General features: G+C 39.4%; 2 protein-coding genes and 1 non-coding gene across 3 annotated transcripts; 2 read left to right on the plus strand and 1 right to left on the minus strand.

Moving 5' to 3' along the window:
• Nucleotides 1-47: 47 nt before the first annotated feature.
• TRNAA-AGC (transfer RNA alanine (anticodon AGC)) lies at nucleotides 48-120 on the plus strand. The gene has a single exon. It is a non-coding gene; the product is annotated as a tRNA-Ala (tRNA).
• A 1,381-nt stretch (nucleotides 121-1,501) lies between these two features.
• Nucleotides 1,502-21,134, minus strand: LOC103321073 (Zinc finger, C3HC4 type (RING finger) family protein). Its single transcript, XM_016792112.2, is given in 15 exon segments — nucleotides 1,502-2,216; nucleotides 2,546-2,728; nucleotides 3,351-4,262; nucleotides 4,369-4,892; nucleotides 5,485-5,617; nucleotides 5,698-8,734; nucleotides 9,407-9,678; nucleotides 9,757-9,977; nucleotides 10,808-11,071; nucleotides 11,338-12,848; nucleotides 13,569-13,770; nucleotides 13,773-13,838; nucleotides 13,841-19,556; nucleotides 19,716-20,442; nucleotides 20,587-21,134. Coding segments are annotated over 15 exon segments (14,316 nt in total). The 5' UTR covers nucleotides 20,937-21,134; the 3' UTR covers nucleotides 1,502-2,018.
• Nucleotides 21,135-22,621: 1,487 nt separating this feature from the next.
• GH9C1 (glycosyl hydrolase 9C1) lies at nucleotides 22,622-25,607 on the plus strand. The gene is made up of 9 exons (XM_008222831.3): nucleotides 22,622-22,889; nucleotides 23,002-23,214; nucleotides 23,447-23,647; nucleotides 23,768-23,854; nucleotides 23,975-24,263; nucleotides 24,378-24,881; nucleotides 25,023-25,073; nucleotides 25,167-25,208; nucleotides 25,318-25,607. The coding sequence occupies exons 1-9, from the start codon at nucleotides 22,674-22,676 to the stop codon at nucleotides 25,605-25,607; spliced, it is 1,893 nt and encodes a 630-aa protein (XP_008221053.2). The 5' UTR covers nucleotides 22,622-22,673.
• The last annotated feature ends 243 nt before the right edge of the window (nucleotides 25,608-25,850 follow it).

Here is a 25,850-nt window from a genome sequence, read left to right on the forward strand (position 1 = left end):
TTATAATATAAAATTATGTAACTCGTATCAACAATCACACAGGAGATGGGGATGTAGCTCAGATGGTAGAGCGCTCGCTTAGCATGCGAGAGGTACGGGGATCGATACCCCGCATCTCCATAGTTTTTTGTTATTTTTTCTTTATGTCTTAAAATAGCAGTCATAATGTCATAGGTCAAAGCTACGTTTGTGTGTAATAATACTAATTAAAACAAATTAACTTGATGTCAGAAAAATACAGTGGGAATCAACATGCTTAATACCTAAGCAAATAATGGATGTAGTTCTTATGAAATTGATTATGATAATTAATTATGAGAGAATCTGACGAAGTGAGGAAAGGAAACCAAATTAAAGTAGTTTCACTAAAACACCCAAAATAGTGAGTTGACTTTGAGGTTGATTTTGGGTGTGTTTCTATGTTTAAATAGTGTTTGGGTTTTTTTATAAATACATGTCTAGGATTGGGTTTATTTATAAATTTGTAATTAAAGTAGTACTAGTAGCTGATTAATATTCTTCCATATATATTAACATAATATTGAAGTTGTATGCAGCTTGTGTTGGAGAGAAAGGTAAAGAACTCAGGGAAATGGGCAGAGTAGAAGAGGCATGCAGAGGAGTTCATATGCGCGTGCATTCAGAAAGGAAGCTACAACGTGAACCGGACGCCCGGTGGCTTGATCTGGTTTCTGCCCTGGAATAACGTTCAATATATTGCCACTGCCACCTTAGCCACCACTGTTTATTCCATTTACTTGGAGGCCAAGCACGCCTCCCTCAACTGCCCTGCCGGCTCCGCTACCCCATCTGATCTCATTGCCTCTATCAAATCACAGGTCTTACAACAATCAATTCTATTCTATATTTAATACAAATAATGCTATTTGTACGACATTTATGGACTGCATTACTCTACATCTAAGAGAAGTGGGTTCTCATATTTGTTTCTGTTAATAATGACTAACTTTGACTGTTGTTAGGTGGGTTATATCTTGGGGGTTTCGAACCTGATAAACATGAGTTAAATGGTTGGATTCGGAAACGGAGGAAATTATCCGAAGCAGATTCATCACAGAGGAGCATCAATGATATCAATCAAGAAGGACGCTACCTGTGACATGCAAAGGTGGCTTCGAGGCTTGGTTCCACAAAAACGCGCCCAACCCCAACGTGCTGGACGGAGCCGTTGTGAGCCCACAACTGTGACCGATGCCCCATTAGTTGGTGTCTTTGCTCACTTTGCTTAATTCATTCACAACAATTTGCAAGCATTATTTGTAATTTGTAGGGCAATGATTTCCTCACTCCTATTTTATCCACTTACACTCATTTTTTAGTTATAAAAAAGAAGTATAAGTTAAAAAAGAAGTGTAAGTGGATAAAATAGGAAAAAAAAGAGTGGGAAATCACCACTCAATTTGTATGCCTACCATACATTCATCCATCAAATGAAGTGAAAGTTCAATATATAAACAAATTAAAATATTAAAAATAATAATTTTGAAGTGAAATTTTTTGATAATTTTGCTTCATCTTTCGATAATCTTACCAGTTCCATAAATTAAAGGTTCAGGGAAAAAAAAAAAAAAAGAGGGTCATGAGAGGGATGAGGGCTTGAACACGCCAGATTCATTTTCCCATCAACTACTATACAAACTATATATATATATATATATATATACATATTTTTTTTGGTCGAATGAAACTATATATTTCTATTTCACTATGTACACAACAAAATTTAGACCCACCAGACAAGGGGCACAGACAGTTCCTATGATAAAAATCGATAACTTTCCTATTGCACTCAAAGAAGAAGAAAAAGAAAAAACTCTCTCTTTCCTACAGATTAATAGAACCTATTCCTTTCCCTCCTTTCCTTTGCTTTATGTTGATCTTCTCGTGTTCCAGAAAAGGAAAAGAAACAAGGAAGAGAGGTGATTCTCATTACCCAAAACTAAATGTATAAACAGAAGAAATGCACAATCCCTTCTCTGTCCGTAGTAACAAGGTGATCATGGCCGAAAAATTCTCATAGTTTTAGAGACCTGGAGCCGACAAAATGGACACCTGGAAACCGCAGAAGAGCACCGCCGACAAAGTACATGACCACAAGGAACTATAGTTATGTCAACTTCAGCAGTCAAGCAGACCCGACAAAGCCATGCTGCTTTTGCGGTATCAGCTTCTTTTGCTGCCACATCAGCTTTTTCCTGAAATTTAGTTCAATAAACATGCTTTCTTATATCCTCCACAATCAATTTCTCCATATGCTAAATCTAATAAATATGCAGACTTATATCCTCCACACTGAAGGCCCAAAAATAAAACATGAAAGGACAAATAAGCCTCAGCAAGTGCCAAAGTAAATCACTTTGAAAGTGATCCAGCTCATATATAAAAACATGGTCCCTTGAGATTCATAGCGCACCAAAATATTTTCTTCAAAGCTACACATATGCAATATTATTCCCCTATATTCAAGCAAGATTGCAGTGTTAGATAATAAATTGTGTAAAATATGTATAGCTTAATAGCATACCTGTTCAAGCAAAAGTGATGTCTGGGACTCCTTTAACTGTTCTTGCAGCGTTAGTGTTTTCTGCAGCAGGGACTGCTTCTCCACATCCATATAAATCCCAGCTGCAGAAAGCATCTCTTGTACTGCTTGCACCAGTTCTCCAGCTGATACTCGGCCATACTGGAGCTCTTTGCCAGCTTGCAGCTGCAAATGAAGAAACCATTTTGAGTTCGATACTTGAAGGAATACAACTGAAAACTGCTATAACACCTAACTTTTTTCTCAAACTTTTTTTCCCAATTCTTTCACATTGAGTGACTCCACTGGTATCACAATATTATGGATCTCGCCTCATGTGAGAGTTGGAAAAGAACTGAGCTCCAAAGTAATTTTAAATCAAACCAAAATGTAAAATATGATCGTACTATCAATAATATTAAACACGTAAAGCAATCAATTCAGTGGAAAACATATAACAGGGCTTAAAACAATAATTTTTCCTGCATGGATTAAACATCTAGCTATTGTGCAAACTTTTGAACGCCAAAAACAAAAGCATTAAAGAGAAGGAAAGAAATCAAAAGGGGAAAAGAGAAGATAAAAAGTAGGTGATTATCTTTAGGCAAAGTCCACTTCTTTCTCACACGAATATGGCTCTGGAATACTTTGTATGGAATGAGTCTTCTAAGGAATTGAAAGAAGGATCAAGTATTGCAGAATAATCTGAATGAGAAAAACCTTACAAATATAACACTTAAAAGAGGGGAACGGCATGCCAAACCAACTCATAATGGTGAGTGGATGGCAACATCAGAGGGCTACAAACCTGAGAAGATCTTGATTTGCCGCTTCCAGAAGTTTCTGGCATTTCGATGGGAGTTCTGTTACGAACTACTGTATGACTATCATCCATTGGCATTGGTGAAGTCTCACTGCCCATTGCTATACTTCTGAATGAGAAAACATGTGAAGAAAGAAGAGGCTGCATCCCCCCTGTTGAGGTTTCCACCTTGAATCTGTACAGTGCTTGGCCAGCTGATGGTCTGACATCATCTGGAACTCTACCATATTTGAGCTTTTCTCCATTTTGAGAGCGCCATGCCACTATCTCTCCAGCATAAAACGGCCTCAATGGATGAAATTGTACTTGATGAACATCTTGAGGCAACAGTTCTTTGCCTATCAAACCATTGCTTCCACTAGTGGCTTCCATTTCTTGTTTGTCAGAACAAAGCTTCAAAATATCGACAATTGCAGTTTCGGAGCCTCCAGGACAGACAAATAAAGATCCAATAGGTAACGGAGTAGGGGACCCTAAAACCAGGCTCACGACAATTGCAATAACATCAAAAACTGAAATATAGGGTGGTGGTTCGGAAACTAAAATGCTGGTGTTAGACCGGTTAATGAAGTAAAGTGTCCGATGCATGGATCCATCAACCCACTCTGGAATGATGGAATCCTTAGCCGCTTGTGTAATGTCTACTGACTTTGGGAGAAGCAAGAAACGAGTATGAAGGCACTTAACAAACTGCAACTTTTCTGCAACAGCTTCTAATAAATTTTGTATGGTTCCCAGAGATAAATTCTTAATTGCAGGAATGTAACTAGACATGCTATTTACAACGGTCCATACAGCACCCTGAAGTGACTTGCTCAACAATTTCTCTCTGATGGCTACTAATGGAACTGAACCAATATAATCCAAAGTCTGCAAATGCTCCTGATGATCTAACTCCTACATTCAGAAAGCATATTTTACATAAAGATAAAGACAACTCTACTTTGGGCAAAACAAACAAAGGAAAAATAAAAAGTAATTAAGTTTTAGAAGATCATGCTACCTCAATGACTACATCAGACAGCTTTTTGATGCCCAGGACAAAACATAATCTCTCTGGAAGATCTGGGTGAATAAATCTGAACCTTGAAGGGTCAATGCATTTTACAAACCGTGATCCATGGGAATCAATATACACACAGGATTTTGCATGAACAAGTCTGCAGCTATCATCAGGAACTATTGCTTCTGATGTCCAATTGGGCCCATTGGACATGTCTTCCCCAATAGTCCCATCACAGATAAAGTACAAAATTTCCAGGACAGCCCGGAGTTCATTTGGATTTAGACGCTGATATCCACAAGTTCTCTGGAGATTCAAAAGAAGATCCCTCGCAGAGGCAATTGAAAATATGTCCTGAAGTCCCAAATCTTTGAGAATCTTCAGAAAAGGAAGATACAAAGTAGGAAGTTCAAATGCAAATGGGGATAAGTTAATTGTTAGACGAGCAAAAAGCAAGTTTGCTGTCACCAAGCGTGTTCCGTTTGCAGCAGGTATAAATGGAACTCTCTGCAACTCCATTATATCTGCATAAACAGAAAAAAGATGAAGAACCTGTTATTCAAATTTATTCATCTTGATTGGGTGCAAGATGGAAATCTTTTTTGTCTTTTGTTTTCTTGTAATCTTTTGTTTTATTCAATAAAAAATTTATGTTGCCTATAAACAAATACTAAAGAAGGCACTACTGACTTGGAATCACATCATGAAGTCAATTGAATAAGCAGCACAAACACTCATAAAGCCAGTACTTGATTTTAGCATGGCACAAAATATCTCTGCCAGATATACCTTATCTCAGATTTTTTTCATTTATTTATAACTAATCCTTTTTTTGTCTACGAAAGGTAACGTAGCTGATTAACAGTAAGTAATGTGTATGGACTATGGAATGTAAAAGAGAGACTATAAAAAAGAAAGTTGGAAAAAGCAGAATTAACCAACAAGAAGCAATTTGCAGTTGAGATGAGTTATTTCCTCCCACACCAAAGGTTTTTTTGGACTGAAGGTCAGATGTACTGATAATTTGTGAAAACAGAAGCTCAATTATATGTGAAGATTATCAATTAAGAAGGTGACACAAGACCACAATTGAAACAAAACAGGAATGGAGTCTACCTGAAGAAGAGAGGGAATTCCATATCTTATCCAAGTATTTTAACACCTCACAGGAAGCTTCATCAATAGTCATCATGCCTGATGCAGTTGGCCAATGAGCAAGTGTGTCTTCACCACCATTTCTTCCAATAATCTGGGGAACAGTCATGTAAGCAAGGTTTTAGCACTCAATCCATCATAGTGGATGAATATACAAGGGACTACTAGAGGTACCTGCAAGTGTTTTAGTACTGTAGGAAAAGCTGGAGGGCTTCTGAGCTGGAGTGATCCCCAAGAGTACTCAGGAGGAACAGCACTTTGTCTTGAAATAATGGGCGCATAACTCCAAGCCAGAGGCCAATCCTTTAACAGAATAGCTTCATTATATGAAGCGAGTACTCTCTTGCCACCTTTTTTTCCAACGACATTTGGAAGGCCAAATTCAGCAGGTATGCATTTAATCTTGCCAAGGAGATCACAGAAGTTGTTGCCATAAAGGACAGCAAAGTTCGAGAAAATTGCTTCAACAACAGATCCAGCTAATGTCCATACTTCCATTGAAACTTCACTCTGAGTGTTGCTTAAATCCTCAAAATCATCCAAATCTCTGGACCTCATACATTCAGTTCCAAGAAACTCTACTCTTTTGGCACATTCAAGTATTACATCAGACTCTGTTGCAGTCCGGAGACCAGCTTTTCTTAAAATGTGAAGCCACCCATCTGTAGTAAACCTTTCTCCTGGAAATTTTTTCCTCTCACCAGAGAAAATAGATGTTAATAAAGCATCACCAGGATCAAATAAATCTTTGGGCTTAGACAGATATGTGCAAAATTCATCGGCATTCCTTACAAATTTAGCCTCTTTTAAAGCTTCGATTACAGAAGAATCCATTCGGAGGTCTTGCCAGTTTGTGTAAAGATATATTAGTATATCCTCCTTTTCAGATTCAGGTTTACCTTCAAACCCAGGCAATCCAAACCTGATTAAAATCTGCTGATCATGCAATTCAGAGACTCCGAGTGCTCGAAGTAATGAAAATTCAACTGAACCACTGGAGTAGGACAGGCAGCGTTCATCATAGGGCGTAAGGAATGAACTTGAAGAGATAATGCACTGATCATCACTGAGCAACCGTGTGTATGAACCCACAACTGTTTTATATATAGGAAGTGAACGTAAAACTTCAAGTTCTTCCACTCTGTAATTAGAGCCATTTGACAAGAAATCGTTAGCAAAAAGTGCAAAAAGTGCATCGCAATCTGAAGCTGAAAGGGAAGTAAGTTCAGGGAAATAGCCAGCATTTCTAGCTGCAACCAACTTGGAAGCAATAACTTGACCTAATGATTGGCCAGGAGCAGGGAAACAGTTGCATGGAGCAGCACAGTCCAGAAAAGCTATATCAAATATAGGTATGCTGCAGTGATTCAACAGTGATAACAACCAAGGGTGTTTGTTTTTAGCTACTTCAAAAGCCAATGCGTAACCATGAATTGATTCAGATTCAGGCGCATCATTGCTTCCAGTTGCTCCAATTTCCAAGGAACTTTCTTCTGAAGTTGGATCAATAACCAGTGGTGGAATGAAAACCAAATTTCGCTCCCTAACACGACATAAGATTGGCCGACCAAGAAAAGCAGGAATGAGGGGCCAATCAGAAAAGAGCAAGAGGTCTTCTGAACAGCCATTGAAATTTTTCCAGAAGAGTCTTATCCATTGGGGGGAAGGACCTCCTTCACCACCAGAGCTTGATGTATTATTCTCCCATGAAAACCAAGGAACCATATTTGAGGCCATTACATGACTCACCCAGTTATCATGAAAAACTATCCTCATATGACTGGCCAGTAAGTGAAGAGAGAAACTTCGCAGTTTTAATAATGATTGTAGCACACCATTTGAAAAAATATCAGCCAAGATTGATCTATCCAATACTTTAGGGTGGACAAACTTTTCAGCCAAAGAAACCATCAATGACAGTTGCTCCTTATTCCCAACCCAAAGTTCAGTAGTACCCAACTTAGTTAAATGGTTTCCGGCAGTTGGGCATGGTAAACCCTTGAGCTCAGCTGCTATTGATAGAAGATTCTGGTCTACATTTCCATACATGCTGTTGCTGCTACCAGCAACCACGTTCCTCTGAACCAAGGGCCCCCCAGCCCTACCAATATCCTCAACAACTCCTCGGCCAAAATCAAATAAAGCCTTCCCCAAACTTGTCACCATTTCAATTGCATCTCCTGAACTGCTAGCGTTCTGAGTAGACAATGCAGGAAAATTATGAGTATTAGGGACTGAAACAGAACCAGGACTGCTACCAACAACTTGACTTTCCCTATGGATATAGTTTGTGTTATTGTGGTCAACTGTCAGAGAATTTCCAATGGAATTAGATGATTCTCTAATCTCAACATCAGACAAACAATACTCAAGAACATCTGCATACATATCAACTGATCGGAGAACAAAAGATGTTGAAGAAAGTCTTAAAAGATTCCTAACCATTTTAGGTTTTACTTCCCGAACTGCAATCCCTAGGGCTTGGATTTCAGTTACCAACTCCCAAGGTACTGAAAACACTGGGTAGTGCTCCTTTACGAAGCTGCAAACTGTTGCTGGAAGCAACTTACCACCCACCCCATTCCCTGGTTGTGAAAGAAACATACCCTCTTCAGCCTTGGCTAGGTTTCCAGAGTAAAGCTGCCACACAGGAAGGTCAACAACACGAGCATAGAAAGGCCTTATCACATGTTCAATTATGCATTCCCAATCTGATTTCAGCACTTCTATTGGAACTAAACTACAGTCGTTTCCTTGTTGTGTGACCATATTACGCCCATTAGACCTTGGCCAAAAGGAATAAATTTTATCTCCATAAGCCTTCAAAGACAGGCTGATTGCACGACCTGCACTTGATTCAATTGCAGAACTCGAAGCATCTCTTCTTAACCTCTGGATTTCCAATATCAATTCAATGTAGGAATCACGGACACATGACATAAGCTCCCTGTTCCAAGCTTCCATTAACCGATTTCCAGCATCAGCCTGTGCCTCTTCCGAAGCTTCTTTGTCTTGGTAATTAAAGAGGGAGCGACCTCCATTGTGACAAACCAGGAAACATCCAAGAACAGTAACAGGTATATTTATACCACCGGACAGAGGAAGGGGGGACATGATAGAACTTGCTAGACAAACATCAGCAGGATGGCCATCACGGGATATATGTGCTGCAACTCCAGCAACAGGTGTTAAGTTGTATGCCAGATATCGCCTGCAAAGAAGTAAGTGGAATCCATAAAGCACATAATAGAAATTTATCAGACAAGTACAATTTGTTAACAGGATATTCTCTGTATCGGCAAGTTTCACAGCTCGATGATTCTAGCCGTACTTAATAGTTAAAACAAGATAGTCTCTATTCGTTTGAAGTCATTACTGAAACCATAAGTATATTACAGATCAAACTATCTTCCAGTTGACCCAACAGAAATGGAACATTTTGAATGCAGGAATCCAGTCTAAAGAGCAAAATTGTGTAAATCTTGTGACAGTTCAAGTTATTGTCTGTCATGCATGGGAATGGAGAAAAATGAAAATTAAGCACCTCTAAATGACAGAATGCCACACATGTTTATGATTTTTTATTCTTAGAATTTGTATTTATCACTCAAATTGTAGAAAAACCAAGCATCACATCAACTTACTGATGCTGATACCTTAATACAACTTTATACATCAAGTTGCGAGTTTTGCCCTGCCTAGAAATTTACAGCTTCCCCAATCAATTATTCATCCCTCAAAGAGTTCACATAATTCAAGGGAACCCAAATTTAACAAAGGTAAATCATCACATATATATTTCCAACTTTTCACTACTAAACTGCAGACTGTGCAGTGACAGATATAGGAAAGAAATCTATATCCACGTTCTTGCATAACATACCTATCAAGAGCCATATTTCTTGTTTGTCCAGAGCCTAGGCTGAGTGCAACGAGCCATCGGTCAACAACTCTTGCTGCCCCATGGTTCAAATTTACATCTATTACATGCAATTTTGTTGCAGCATTGGAGCTATTAAACAGTCGAGATATTTGAAATTTCCTCCATTTCTTCTCTGAAAATGGATTTCTCATTATAGCAGATGACGAATCAATGCTAACTGAATAGTCCTGGTGTGGCTGCGAGTTTCCTTCCTCCCATGTCGAGATTGACACCTGATTATACATAAGACCACTGTACGTAAATGCTGTGATATATGGCTACATGCACAGAAAATTAATCTCTAACAATACCTGCATCACCGACTTTAAGAATATAAGTGATCTAGAAGAGTGCTCCAAAAATCTTTCACTAATCTGCTTTATTCTCCTTAGTCCAAGTTCTAGTCCATTATTCAAACATTCAGATGATAAAGGCATGCGAATAATAGTAGAATCCAATGATGGCCACGATATACTGGGACCAATCAGCATGGGATTAAATTGATCACGGAACCGGTCAGTCAAATTAGTACCTGAAAACCGAGCATAAAAAAATTTCTTAGTCTTCAATCTTACTCAGCATGAGATGAAAACAGAGTATCAAATTAGCAGATTGTGACACGATGTACTTATTCAGCCTTGTTCCAGCAGGAAAATGTCACCTAGAGTATGGTTCACTTTGGTACGTGGTAGGTACACAGCATGTTACTTTAGTTAGTACACAGTTCAGAGAGTAGACTTAGCACACTACTTTGGATCATGGAATGCATAAGAACTGTTACTATTAAGCTACTTTGGATCATGGAATGCATTAGAACTGTTACTATAAAATATAGTTTTACCTATACATTACTTCATCAAGCTATAAATAAACTTCTATATTTTTCTTTTTTTAACTTAATAACTCATTATTTTTCTATTCAATCCTTAGTTGAACTCAGATAAATGATGCATTTTGGTTAGTCATAGATATGAAGTAAAATGGTGAGATCGGATATATTAATTTAGCTTTTCGGAGCACAATGCACCAGATGTTAAGTTTTATTGTTACTTATGCACATACTCTCAGACACCTTTCAGTAGGAAAATGATATACTAAAATTGGATGGTGTTGCCACCAAAACCATTTTGTTACCACCACCACAATCACACAACAAAGTGACCAATAAGACAAAAATACCAATACTTTCATCATTAAGGAATTTATGAGTCAATTTCAAGTGGGAAAAAAAATGAAAAGCTAAAAAGCATTATGAAAGTCATAAAGATCATGTGAGAAGTACACAAATGGGTACCACCTGATACACAGGGAGCATACAATAGGAACAAAAGATTGAAAAATGAGTGGGCAATGAATAAATACCTATTAAAGAAAACATTTTTGCCGCAGGAGCACAAGTTGACGGTGCAGCAAGCACCAAACCGAGGGGATCAAACAAGTATAAGTAGCCACCAGAAACAACTGAGAGTAGATCACAGACAAAATAACAGCTAAGCAAAGCCAAACCATAGTTAAGTGTATTGCCCCTTAGTCTCCATGGAGGTAGAAATTGGAGGCTACTTATTTCCTCTCTACTCAAGCTGACCCCTTCCAAAATGGCTAATAGGGCAGGCCCTTGAAACTCACCTACAGTAATCACCAATTTTGTAAACAAAATCAAGAATAAAGTTCAAAATCATTATGCTTTACAGCTAGTAGAACAGTAAAAATTGATGCTTCACCAGGTTAACAAGTTGGTGAATAGTGAAAAAGGCTAATAACAGTACCAGACAACATTAAAATCAACAATTTATCTTTTGCAGCCCAAATTTATGAAGATCCCTTTCTCTATGAATGCAATCTATATATTAACTCATTCAAAACAAAAAAGAAATTACAGATATTTCAGTTACCCATATTGTGCTGCAACAAAGACTGGCGAGGATGTTCCCTCTTGTCAAAAATTAGGTGAAGCTTATTGGCTTTGCAGCAATCTGCCAACTCAAGTAGGTCAAACAATAAAAGGTCATTGTCCCCATAAGATGTCAAAAGCTCTTTTATTCTAGCATAGTCCATGCAAGGAAGATCTTTAGTCATGTCATTGTCAACTAAAGAGAGGCAGCGAAGTGATTGTACCCCCAACCTACTTGCCAGATCATTGCTGATAGTTGGATGTATAAAATGTTTCCCAACGGGAGTACTATTATCCATCCATGGTGCATCATTATACACAAGATTTCCAGCATGCATAAGAACTGCAGACGCGTCTGGAATTAAGATTGGAGTGTTAGAAGCTTCAAAAAGTGGCTTCTCTGAGCAACAGTCTGCTACAGCATCAAGGATACGATGGACAAAATTTAACTGATCTGTTGACAATGGGAATCCTTTCACGTCATTTTGCAATCGTTGCAAGACATGCATATAGTCCCAAATATCAAAACTAATTCTGACGCCTAAATTCAAGAGCAAATCTCTGAATTCCGATAATTCAGATGGAACAACATACAAATATGGAGTAAATTTCACAGGTGAGTCAAATGCAAGAGCATTTGGAACAACAAAGTTATCCCCAATCCAAACCCAGGAAACACCATCTAGTGCTGATTTTAGTTGCACAAATTCATCAGTGCCAATATACTCTTGCATCTTAGAATAGAGTGCTGGAATTCCCTTAGAAAGTGCAGCATCAACAACAGGTACATCAGATGAATGTGATTTGAGCTGGCTATATAACTTGGATAGCTCAATCAACTGTGCAGATAAAACATTTATGTTTGGACGATCCATCCAACCAAGTTTCTTTTGTAGGTACAACGAACAGCATTCACCATCTAGTATATGCATTGAGCAGGATACCACAAACATCTGGGATTTAGGTCTCACATTGCTTGGCCGGGACACCTGATTACTAGACTTCAACCATGGGATTCCTTTTAGAGGTGGGTCAGCATATACAGGACACCAAGCAATAGCCCTCATTTCAGACCAAAAGTACTCATCTGGCTGATCATCAATCAAGTTACCAACGAAAAAATTTATGTCCAGATCATCTAATATTTGGTTCCCAATTCTCTTAGGAGACTCATCATGCATACCATCGCCAGCTTCAGTTTCATTGTCGTCGTGGAAAATTGAATTCTTCAACTCATCAAGATTTCCTTCTTCCTCGGTCGAGAGCTTAAATGAAAGAGCATCTAAACAAACAAGTAGCTTCGTCGCATAACTTAGTGTCTCTGGTTCCCTAGAATCATGTAACAAAGAAACTGATCTAGCACAATCAAGTAAACCAGAATAGCCCAGAGTTCTTCTGAGTCCAAGCGTGACTAAAATATCCAAAGTTTCTGTATCTGAGAATTTCTCAGAAGGGAAAAAAACTTCTCTATGCAGCACCGTTCTTAGTGCAGGTACTCGAGGATCATAAAGCCTGTGAAAAGAAAATAGATTTAAAAAGCGTTATATCCTTAAGCTAATTGAAGGATGTATGGCATGTATGGTGAAGTGGGTGGCGCTGATAGAGGACCTTGAAACTTGAACATCAATGTACAAAAACAACTTTCTATACTTAATCTTTGATCCGTTTATATAGATACGCAAAAGCAAGACATACATGTAAAAATTCTAAGCACCAACACTCAAAAGAGGTATTACAGGTTAAAATGAGTAGGATAGATTATATCTAGGTCTTTTTCTGTGAGAAACAAAATTTACAATATACAAGGTATAAAGATTCGGGCAACAAGAGGTCCACCATCCTCTCAAACTTGATACAAATCGCATTAAACAAAACAAAAAACAAACAAAAAAACAAACAGCAGCTCCCCACTATAATATTAGTACAGAACAGCAGAGGGGTACTAGAATTGAATCTACCAAGATGGATTTCATCTTGATTCAAACAGTACTAGAACTAACTCATGGAAATTGAACAGTTTTGGACACAGTCATGCATCAATTTGAACTTGCTTATATATATAAGCCTTGAGAATAAAAGAACATTAAAGTGCACCAAAGACCAAACCGTAAGAATCCACTGTAATTAGTACTAGAAAACTCCCTCACAAAAAACTAAAATACAGAAAGAAAATAACAAATCAAAGACTTAAGACACCTAACTATATATCACAATAGAGCACACAAGTTATACCTGGAAGGTTGCTGCCAAGACCCATCGGCTGTCAAAACAAACGGTATTTCAGAGAGTGCAGACTTCAAAGAATTATCCTCTTGAACTAAAAGCTGTACGCCATGGAGAATAGCTGAAAGAGATCCCTGCTCTGAAAGGAATTCTGACATGTGGTTAAGAACATGATCTTTGTAGAATTCCATCCTGGAGGGTTCTCTAATCCTAAATATCTTCTCAGAATAATTTTTTCCTTCTCTGATTCTGTGCGCACAAAGTCATCACTCAAAAAATTTCCGGAATATCACCAGGTTTAAGCAATTTGATAGGATTACTCAAACTTACTAGTTTTCTACTTTTATATGACTCAAACATAGGAAGGTGTTTTATGATGTCAATGTGTTTATATTCCATTTCCTCTTCAACAAACCATTTGGACTGAAGAATGAAACTCCGAAGTTCATGCATCTCTCCTTCTGATGCATTGTCGAAAAGCCCCTCAATGTTCTCTGGCCTATCTGCAACTGCCAGAAGTGCATTTAATAAGCCAATTGCTGTTGGCAACTGCACAAAAAATTTCAACTGTGGATGATCTATTGGGAGGTCTTGCCTCAGGAAAACACATCCTATTTTCAGCAACAAAGATGACATGTTCTCACTCCACCCATCATCCTTGATTACATTTGAATTTTCAACTAGTTGCAAGAGGCAATGATTCCCAACAGGCAAAATTGGCCACTTAGAAAAAAGCGACAAGTCGTCACAAGAAGACCTCAAATAGCTCCAGAGAAGTCTAATCCACTCTAAACTTGGTTGACCCTGCTGACCAGGAGCCCATGTCACCTGTTTTGCATGATGCCACTCTGCTGGAAGTAATTTCAAAAGGAGCTTCTCCAGTAAATGGCATGACAGAAAAGAAATATTTGAGGCCTCACTTTGGGCTATGTAACATAGCTTCTCATAAACTCCTTCTGGGATTCCGCAATCTACAAGTTGATTTGGAACCAAATCCTTGAGAAGATCATACTCATCGCCTCGTGCAATATATATTCTTTCCCCAATCCCATTCTTGTCAAATGCTGTAAATGAACCATCAGTAAGGGGTAATAACGGCAAACCATACAAACTTGCAGATTCGACAGGTATCTTCAAATCAAGTAAGCAATATTCAAGGGTCAATATCATTGTGTTTCTATCCTTGAATTCGCGTTTCCTTCGAATTAATAAAGTTCTTAACAACTGTGGATTCAAAAAATGCAATGAGGGGCACACCTCCATAAATCTCTCAACAATTGGCTTAGAAACAGTGACCAGAGGTAGACCAGCATCTGATAATGCTTCAATTAGCTCATCTACCTTATCAAAATTAAAATCAGGAAATATAGCCTGTTTTGCTGAGATCCACTGGCCATCTCGAGCTTTTGTATGCAATACACGAAGACTACAGTCAACAATAAAAGTGTAGAGCTCCCGCACCACTAAAGCCCAAGGTTCTAATCCTCTTGTTTTAGGCCAAAGTGAAAAGAATAAATCACAAGGGCCAATCTCCACTGCTATTTTCTCTAGCATGTGACCATAAGCAGGGGCAACAACACCTTCAAGCAGGTACATATTCCAATCTGAACGTTTTTTCCCACCGCCAGCCATGTCGTTCCCAAACCAGATGTCTCTCCTATTTGATGATAACTCAAAATATGCATTAACATGAGCTGGAAGGCCAGTACTAATTGGAAGTGGCAGGAAACAGAAAGCATGGCCTTCAAAATCTTTTCTATCCTGCAAAGAACCTGTAGAGACTTGAAATACATCCGATGCAACAGCACAGGCATCGTTCATCTCCGGGATATCACTCACGCCCAATCCAACCTGGACAGAGTGTAAATATGCAGCAACGCATGCCCAGGGTATATAAGTATGAGACTTGTCATTCAAAACTGCAGATTTGTTCTTAGTTTGTGCACCACCTAGACACTCAGAGGTTATCCAGCAGTGTGATACATTACCAGCTGAGCTTTCTTCTGTAATTCCAATCTTCTGACATTTATATGGCAAATCTCTGTCCGTTGATTTTCTCAATTTCTTTAGGAACTGTTCTTTATCCAGTCCTCTCTGCCGACTTCCATCAAACAAGCTAAACACATCCTGCAACGCATTGGGCTCTATTTTGGGCTCACCATTGCAATGCTTATGGACACGATGTAAAAGTTGCATTTCATGTCCACTTCCTTCCTTCACAAAAACAGAGATAACTTTCACATTACGCAGAAAAAGCAAAGTTTCAGAAACAACTTTGGAAAATGAAGCAAAAAGGGATAGGACATCATCAGGTGCATATCCTTCTTTCTTTATTTGGCTTCTGGAAGCAGCACTGGCACTCCTAAGTGGAAACCGGAAAAGGGTTCCAGGAAACGGCTGCTGCAAGTCACAGCCGAAGTGTAAGAAAGGAGAAAATTGATCAGGAAATTGTTCCATAATCTTTCTTCCCGCAAATTTAATCCGTAGGCCAGGATGAGATGGAGAGATCCCAGGCAAATTACAGGCATGAGGATCAAACATAACAATGTTTTCACCAGAAACAAATGTGGGAATGTCTGTGAAATGATAGACACAATTAAAACCCAGTCCAAATCTCCCAATTGCAAAAGGCTTCTCTAGTTTACTTTCTTGGCCAATGCGTGAGATTGCATAAAGATCTTGGGGACTGAAGACAGAGTCATTAAAACAGTACAACGCAGGGCCTTGCCAATCTGCCATTTCAGGTGAAAGAACAGAAGAAGTCCCATATTGAGTTTTGTCCAGGAGAAAGCTCACCTCAGAAGCTCCTGCATCCTCTGCATTTTGAACCAGCTCAAATAGAATCCCAGGTCCATCTGCATACATTTCAAGAATGTGTTTAAGTCTAGTTGTCAAGGCTTCATGCTGTCCAAAAGCTTCAGCAGCCCCAGATAAACTCAAATTCATTGAATCAGCACTCTCAGCTAGCAAGGTCCTGCGCAGAGAGCAGACGCTAAGCTTCTCTGCAACATCAATAGATATGTTCCCATGCACAAATTTCTGAACCGTTCTCCTTGCATTCAGTGCCACATTAGATGGACCACCAAAGGGGCTATCATGATCCTCTGAGCCAAGCAACCAAGGAGCATCGTTATAAACTAAGTCGGTGGCAGGATATAATCTGCCTGACACATCTGGTAAATAAATCTTAACTTTCTGGTCATGTATCTGAACTTCAGCTAAATGCTGCACAATCAATAAGGCTGCTCTCATTTCCTGTGCATCGAGAGGGGAGGATCCTTTCTTCAAAGCCATTCTACATAAGATACTAGCATAATCTGTAGAGTTCAAGAATTCTCGAATACCAAGCTCTAAAAATAGTTCCTTGAAAACAGCCAAATCGACAGGTATGACACGTATATAAGGAGCCAAATGAATAGGACCATCAAGGACAACCTCATCCACAGTTGCAAATCCATCACCCACCCAGATCCATCGACTACCTTCAAGAACAGCCTTTACAATGTCCATCTCATCTGAACCAATCAACCCTGTCAGTATTGAATATATCCTTGGCATTGCCAAGGCTAATTCCTGTCGAAGAACCTGGTCATTCACAATCTCATTATTTTTACCAAGCTCAAGTAGTTGGGCTGCAATGACACTTCCACCAGGTGGAGAAGACCACCCAAGACTAGTCGATAGTGCTGTCGATGAGCAATCTCCATCAAGTATTCGCATGCTAGCTGAAACAAGCCACAGATCTGCTTGCAGTCTTACAAGCTTTGGTGGAGCAACCATGGATGACACGACAGGCCATGGTAAAGTTTGAAATGGAGCAGAAACTACCACTGGGCACCAGCTGATCAGCCGAAGATCATTCCAGAACTTTTCAAGTTCAGATTTCAAGTTACGAGGTCTGAATGCGGTTGCAGCTCGTGACAACATTCTGTTCATTGTTCCTTGATCATCATTTAAAGCATTGGGTATCCATCTCATTGCATTAACTTCTAAGTAGGACAGAAGCACCTTGCCTTTTAATTGCGACTTTTGCTGATCCTCATGCATTAGCCGTTCAACCTGTCGAGCACTTTGTATGACTGTCTCAGGGGTCACAGATGTTTTAAGGCCTAAACCGTGTAGCATGTCCAAAATACCAGGTTCTTGAAAAGGACCACAGGGAAAACTATCAGAATCCTCTAATAGTGCATATAATTCTTCATTACGTGGATCATATAATGCAGTAGGAGACCTAAGAGCACCACCAAAGGTCGGAATAAATTCCAAATTTTTCAAATAATCCCTGAAAGATAAGTCCTCAACACACAACTGTGGCAGGTTTTGCAGAATAGAAAGAACAATGCTGTCACGAACTTCAGGTTGCAGTTCCCCAACTCTATTCAACACTTGCTGCTTATAGAAGCGTGCTTTCCCCATTCTCTCAATTCCATAATATCTTAACAAAACCTCCACCTCAACATCTGAGGAGCTAAGGAACTCAGCTCCAAGAAAGCACTCAGGGATGTCTACGGGTGGTAAGTACTTGCGCGGATTTTCAAGATCGGAGAATTGGAAACTTTGAGTAGATCCATCACCATACACTTTATAAATAGGCAGCCTCGTGCAATTTCTTATGTCAGACTCATTCAAACATTCTCCAAAATACCACTTTGGATCAAGAAGAAATGCACGAAGTTCATCCCTCTCTTTTGCTTCCAAATTATGAAAACATGTTACTATGGTGCCATAATTTAAGGAGACAACATCATATATAGATTCCAGAATCCCTGAAGCATTACCATCACTTACATAATGAGATAAATCTGAGTGTTCAACTCCATAATTGGGGCTCAGAATCTTGCAACCAATTTTAACAAGTATTTCTTTCATCTTGTCAGAAAGTTTTTCTGCATTGATCAATTTCGATTGTCTCGAGGCTCTGTACAGATGGCAGGAAGTAGATGGCAAAATGGGCCAATCACTAAGCAATGACAGTTTCTCGCACTGATTCCGAAGATATTTCCAAAATAACACAAACCATGTTGAAGTAGGGTGATTATGGCAAGACTCTGGATCCCATATCACTTTGCTTTTATATTTCCAATCAGCGGGTACAAATCTTGGATAAAATTGAAGAAAATACTGAACATTGAAAATGACAAGATTTGCCTTTGAGGACTTTGCAATAGCAGAGAGTCTACTTAGTATGTCAATAGGAATATTCTTATCAATTATTCTATCATATATTTGTTTAAGCAGCATGAATTCTAAGTCATTGCAAATAAAATATGAAATTCCTTTAGAGGCATCTGACAACGATCCAAATTCACCATTTGCCAATGGAAGCAAAGGCAGGTTATATGCATGTGTTCCAACATCATCATCAAGCAAATCTTCAAGACAATATTCCAACAATACAAGCTTGAAATATTTGCCCAGGGTAGAAACAGATCTACACTCTCTGAGAAAACATCGTACTGTATCAGGAGTCACCACCTTCTGCTGAAAACTGGAAGCATATTTCAAGAGCATGTTAAATAAAACGTTGGGCAAACACACAATAGGCATTCCTAGCACAATCAGAGCCTCACCAAGTTCCTTACTCTTGGTAACTTCCTCATCATGTAGAAAAGCTTCAACTGGCGACACCCATTTTCCACCTTCAAGATCTGAATGCAACACAGGAGCACTAGAAATGTTTCTGTATATATGCTCGACAAGAATACTCCACGGCTCTTCAAAAGAACCACTTGGCCATAAGGAATAGTACAAGTCCCTGGAATCTAGCAGTCCTCGTACACCAAGAAGAAGTTGAGTAAATGCAGGTGCCACAACATCTTCTAAAAGAAGCCTGTTCCAGACAGAACGGATTTTTCCACTTCTGTCCATGTCAGCCCCATACCAGATGCCACGACGATTCGACGAGACCTCAAAGTATCCATTAACTTGCACAGTGAGGCCAGTCCTAACGGGCAGAGGGAGAAAGCAGAATGCCCGGCCAAGCTTAAGAGCATCATTCTGTTTAAAATCATATTGCACCAATATAAGTTCTTTAGGATGTTATAAAGCAGAAAGTAATGTAAAAACTAAGAGGAAGGTAAAACTTATGAGAGACTGCACGAAATTGAAATGCATTGAAATAGGAAAACAATGAAAGTATCATATATAGCAAATTACATGTGCTGAATTATCGGATATGCAAGCTGCAACTGATGCCCATGGCAGCAAGTGAATATCATATTCCTTAGATGCAGTAGCTGCGAAGGAACCAATCCTACTGGATGCGGATGCCAGTGTCTGAACTAGATAAAAACTATCTGTCTTCTTCTCAGATTGGCTCCCAATTGTGGACTCACTTAAGAAGTCCACTGTATAGCAGTCCACCTGACTCTCTCTAGAGTTTACTGACTTGGGAAATCTCAACGCAGCTTGACGATGCCAAACAATATCATCACTCGCGGAACCAACAGAGCAGGAGTAAAGCTTCCTGGGCTCACTGTCCCAGGCCTCCCACACATACATTTCAATACGCAAGACATTTTTTAGGAAAAGTAACGTGAAAACTCCTTCCTCATAGAGCTGAAGAAACAAGGAAGAAAGGTCGTCTTGGGAATACTCTTGCCTGGAAAGCTTGCTGGTTGCTGCCTGCTCTGCATTCCTCAGAGGGAAACGGAATAGAGTTCCAGCAAATTGTGTTTTCATGTCGCAACCAAAAGCACAGTAAGGAAAGAACTGGTCTTTGTACACAGAGATGGCTGAAGAAGAAACATAGTCAATTCGCTTCCCGGGATTGGATGCAGAAACCTTTGGAAGAAAAATGCCTTGGGGGTCAAACAATACCACATACTTCCCGCTCACAAACGACGGCAAATCAGTTAAATGGTACACGGAGTTGAATCCAACCCTAAAAATTAGACAAAAATTGAACAAAAAATCAGAAACCAGTCTCATTTTCCCGCCAATAGCAAGCATTGTCGAGCACCCCAATTTCTTTCCTGACCCACCAAGAAAACTAATGCTAATGAAAATTTAAAAAATAATAATTTACCCGAATCGGCCGGTTTTTGAGGCCTGGCCATGCTTGCTACTGCCGCCGATCCTCGAAATACTAACAAAGTCTTCCTCTGTGAAGACGGCGTCGTTGTAAGCCAAGAGCGCGGGCCCCTGCCACGGCGCCAGGGTCTCCGATAGAAGGGAGTCGGTACCATGAAGCCTGCGGTCGAGGCAGAGTCGGACGGTGGTGGCGCCGGCATCGTCAGCGTTCTGAATGAGCTCTTTGAGCACCGTCGTCCCCTCGGGATAGTTCACTAAAACCTCCCGGATTCGCCGCGTCAGGTCAACCTTTTGACCGAAGTCTTCTAGAAAGATCGACTCCGGTGTCGCCGCCGGAGACTCCATACTTTTATCTTGGTCTTCTCCGGCGAGTTTCTGATCCTTACCTTTTGTATTAATTGACTAAACAACCGCCATGGAATTTGAGGTAATTACTGGAGGACCTGTCGCCGTAAAGCAGGTGATGGAGTTCTCAATTCTGGGAGGTAGAGAGTACGAGAAAATGAAAGGGCGATTTTGGAGAAATCAGGAGACACCGACACTGAGAGTGCGTGTAATTTTCATGTAGAGATTAATTATGCAATGTTAAAACTCTAATTAATTAATTGACCCAAAAAAAAAAACTCTAATTAATTACTGTTGCTTTCGAATTAATTATCCTAAAATTAATGGGAAGGCTTTGGTTTTGTCGTTTTGGGCCTAGTGGCCCTCTCCTGTTTCTGCAGCCTTATTCCTTGTACGGCCGGGTCAACTCGTATCGTATGGGTGAAGGCTTCTAACGACGAACGTGCGCATGTCGTATCGTGTGTGGTGCACGTGCCCATAGTCGATTCTCATATGATAATAAATAATCCAAAATTCAAAGTTGGTTGGACGACATAATAAGATAGCAGACGAAATTATAATATCAATATGTTCACTGAAAAAAAAGGATAGATTTTCAATACGTTAGATTATATAGTACATTCCATTAGATGAATTTCAATTTTTTAATAATTAAGAAGGAATATTGTTATTTGCTCTCTCTATAATTTGATTTTTCTAAAATTTTATGATCAAGTGTCAATATTTCCTAAGCGTCCATTCTCAATATAACACAATAATTGGCTCGTCACTTCTAGGGAGAAGCACATAGGAAGCGCTTCTTCATATAGCCCTCGTTTATGAGTAATAGGTCAGAATCACTTATGGGAAAAACCATCTCTCATGTGATTCTCTATATAATCACTTTAAGTGATTTTGAGCAAAAGTACCTCTCATGTGTTTCTCCATAAAATCACTTAAAACCGCTTAAAGTGATTATTTGGAGAAATAATTCTCCATAGAAGTGCTTTTTGGCTTATCTAGAATCACTCTCAAACGAGCCTATAGTCACTTTAAATGATTTTGGGAAGAAACACAAAAATTGTTTTTGGTCATATCCAAAATCACTTTCAAACAAGCCTTTGATATTTCTCACTTACCTATTAGTTGACATAAACTATCGTAGGTAACATATTTTGTCATACGGATAATAAACATGTTGAATTAGTACAGTTGCATATAACAATTTTTTCTAATTAATTGGTGTTAAATTAATTAAACCTAAGCTTGTTGATATAACTCCACTTTTCTACGTCTTGCATCTTTAATCAGAAGATTGTGTGAGAATATTCGCTTGCTCGATTAATGAATTTTATATATATGTATATGTTTGTTTTGAGTTTTGGACACACACAAATTCAATGGTTGATGAACGGTCGAGATGGACAGACAGGCTTGACCTTTAGCACCACCACCAATACCATATAGTTGAAGTTTCACAACAAACAAACATGCACAATTGAACGTGGGAAGCTCTACTTTAATGGTGTACTACCTGCAATGGATAAATTTCATATCCTATAATATTATATTGTCAATCAATCACAACGTGAGGGCTACTTCTATCAAAATGATTGCAGAACTTTCAGACCCAATTTCTTATCTCCTTAATGAATTTCTATACTTTCTGCATCTATATATATGCATGCATAGAGGACACTAGTAGCCAAGCTAGCTAGACCTACCAAATATATCTTGGACGTTAATATTCCTTAAGCCATGAGGAACTGCAAGCTTACACCGTGCGTCTTGGTAGCATTGCTATTAGTTGGAGTTCTTCACCTGGAAGCAGCCATGGCCACGGACTTCACCTATGGCGAGGCTCTTGACAAGAGCTTGATGTTTTTCGAGGCACAGAGGTCAGGGAAACTGCCCTCGGACCAGCGAGTCAAATGGCGCAGTGACTCGGGACTCACGGACGGTCTTGCTCAAGGGGTAATTATTAATTAGAATAGTTTATATGAATTTTTACATGTATATCTATGGTCAGGCATCGATTACATGTACAAGATTATGATATAAATTGTGTGCATGCAATGCAATGCAGGTGAACTTGGTTGGAGGGTATTATGATGCAGGGGATCATGTGAAATTTGGACTGCCGATGGCATTTACAGTGACAATGCTTTCATGGGGAGCTATTGAGTTCAGGAAGGAAATCACAGATTTAGCCCAAATGGGTCAAACCTTATGGGCCATCCGATGGGGCACTGACTATTTCATGAAAGCACATCCACAACCTAATGTTCTCTGGGGACAGGTATGCATGTTTGGCTGGCTGCATATCACAGACTAGTTTCTGTTTGGTCGCCTATTTCATGTATATTTTCATGTATGCATTTCTTCTGTTGAATTAATGAGAGCCTATAGCTGCCTGCTTTGGTATTGGTAGACCACCTAACTGTTTTAATTTGGCTAGACAGAAAATTAATCACGTGGCGTTACTTAATTAATTGTAAACATATGATGATGATGATGATGATGATGATCAGGTAGGAGATGGGGATTCGGATCACTATTGCTGGGAGCGTCCAGAAGACATGACAACTCCAAGAACTGTATACAAGATTGATGAAAATCATCCTGGTTCAGACCTTGCTGGAGAAACTGCAGCTGCCTTGGCATCAGCTGCCATAGCTTTCCAGCCTTACAACTCGTCCTACTCTGCTCTCCTCTTAGTTCATGCAAAGCAGGTAATTAATCTCGTCATCTCAAAACACTAAATATATAATTTTATATTTGTTCTGCTATATATCATGTTGGAGTTAATTTGCCTCCATGAATGATCTCAATTTATTTGCAACTTATTGCAGCTCTTCACGTTTGCGGATAGATTCAGAGGTCTATATGATGAGTCCATTGGGTCTGCTAAGAACTTCTATACTTCATCAGGCTACTCGGTACGTGCATTAATTCTATGTATATATTTTCTTTTTCTTTTCCAGTAGGTCAAGCAAGTCACAAGACAAACAGTTATATCTTTGTTTTTATTTTGTAATTAATGAATTAATTTGATACAGGATGAACTACTATGGGCTGCTGCATGGCTTTACCAAGCAACGAACGAAGAGTACTACCTCAAGTATGTGGTGGACAACGCTGTGTATATGGGAGGAACTGGATGGGCTGTCAAGGAATTCTCTTGGGACAACAAGTATGCTGGTGTCCAAATCCTTCTCTCCAAGGTGTTGTTGGAGGGCAAAGGCGGTGCTTATACTTCCACCCTCAAGCAATATCAGGCCAAAGCAGATTACTTTGGCTGCGCTTGTCTCCAAAAAAATGAAGGTTACAATGTCCACAAAACTCCCGGTTAGAACTTACAACAAAAAACCATTATGTGCTTATTTGTTCCTAATTCAAATATTAGAGAACTAAACTAACTACTCTTTGATTTGATACTTTCTTCTTGAACTGAAAAACCAGGGGGGCTTTTGTACGTGCGTGAATGGAACAACTTGCAGTATGTGACTTCTGCATCATTTCTTCTAGCTGTTTACTCTGAGTATCTCTCTGCTGCAAATGCCAAGCTCACTTGCCCAGAAGGACAAATTCAACCTCAAGAGCTTCTGAATTTTGCAAAGTCACAGGCAGACTACATACTTGGTAAAAACCCCAAGTCAATGAGCTATATAGTTGGGTTTGGCTCAAAATATCCAGTTCATGTGCACCACAGAGGTGCGTCCATTCCTGCTGTGTCTGTCCTGCAGTCTCTGGTTGGATGTGTGCAAGGATTTGAGACATGGTATCATCGCCCCGAGGCAAATCCTAATGTCATCTATGGCGCCCTTGTGGGAGGTCCTGACCAGAATGACAACTTCTCTGACGACCGCTCCTCTTACGAAGAGACTGAGCCTACACTTTCTGGCTCTGGTCCCCTTATTGGCCTCTTCTCTAAGTTGCAGAGTTTAAATGGAATTAATGTTCCAGGTACCTACCATTTTCACCATCAATCATCAATGCCAAATTGACTAATTAACTAATCCTCCTGAGACATAATCCTCTATCTAATCTGAGGTTTAATTAGCATCACCTCTGATGTTGCCTAATTCTTGAGTTTTTCTGTTACAGGTTATAACAGAGGATCACCAAACTCCCACCACCAAACCATACCAAGTCCAAGTGAGTCTTCAATATTTTTATGAATTTTGGTCTTCACTTTCCAGAAAGAAATATAAAAGATGGTCTGCATTGCTCATACTTTCCACCTTACAGGTCCCAATCAACATGAAAAACAAGTACCCAACAAAGTATCAGGTAAATTTGCTCAGTAATTTTTGCAGTATGAAATGCTATGATGAGAAGATGGTTGGTTGGTTTGGAAATGCTAATGAAGCAGATTATATGTTGACTTGGTTTTCTGCAGGCACCCCAATCAAATTCATTCACTCAATAAGCAACACATGGTCTATTGGAAAAATGACATATTATCGCCACAAGGTGATAGTGAAGAACACATCGCAGAAACCAGTAACAGATGTTAAGCTGATGATTGAAAACCTGCAAGGGCCTTTATGGGGTCTCTCTCCAACTCCGGAAAAGAACACCTATGAGCTTCTTCAATGGCAAAAGGTCTTGCAGCCTGCCTCAGAGTGCACTTTCGTTTACATCCAAGGTGGCCCTCAAGCAAAGATTTCCATCCTAAGCTACCACTGACCATCCAAAACAATATAAAAAGAGAGAAGAAACAGAGCCAACGTGAAGTCATGTTAGCAACTAGAGATATCATCGTGCAACTGTCTCGAGCAGACCTCTTCCTATTTCATTTCACCCCGCGGATGCAATGTAACACGTTTCTCAAGGAGACCATAAAGAGTCAAGCACCGACTCTTACTTGGCCAGGCAGACGCTTGTATCAAATTTTGATACCAATAATTTGTAATGTATACTTCTCTTTGA

The sequence above is a fragment of the Prunus mume genome, linkage group LG2 (assembly GCF_029339155.1).
Source record: "Prunus mume cultivar Tortuosa linkage group LG2, ASM2933915v1, whole genome shotgun sequence".
NCBI lineage: Eukaryota > Viridiplantae > Streptophyta > Magnoliopsida > Rosales > Rosaceae > Prunus > Prunus mume.

Bases quoted from the DNA above. Each gene is read 5' to 3' on its own strand.
- GH9C1 (XM_008222831.3), top strand. From the start codon at position 22,674: ATGAGGAACTGCAAGCTTACACCGTGCGTCTTGGTAGCATTGCTATTA. The intron at 22,890-23,001 runs GTAATTATTAAT...AATGCAATGCAG, and splicing joins CGGACGGTCTTGCTCAAGGG to GTGAACTTGGTTGGAGGGTA. The intron at 24,264-24,377 runs GTTAGAACTTAC...CTGAAAAACCAG, and splicing joins CAATGTCCACAAAACTCCCG to GGGGGCTTTTGTACGTGCGT.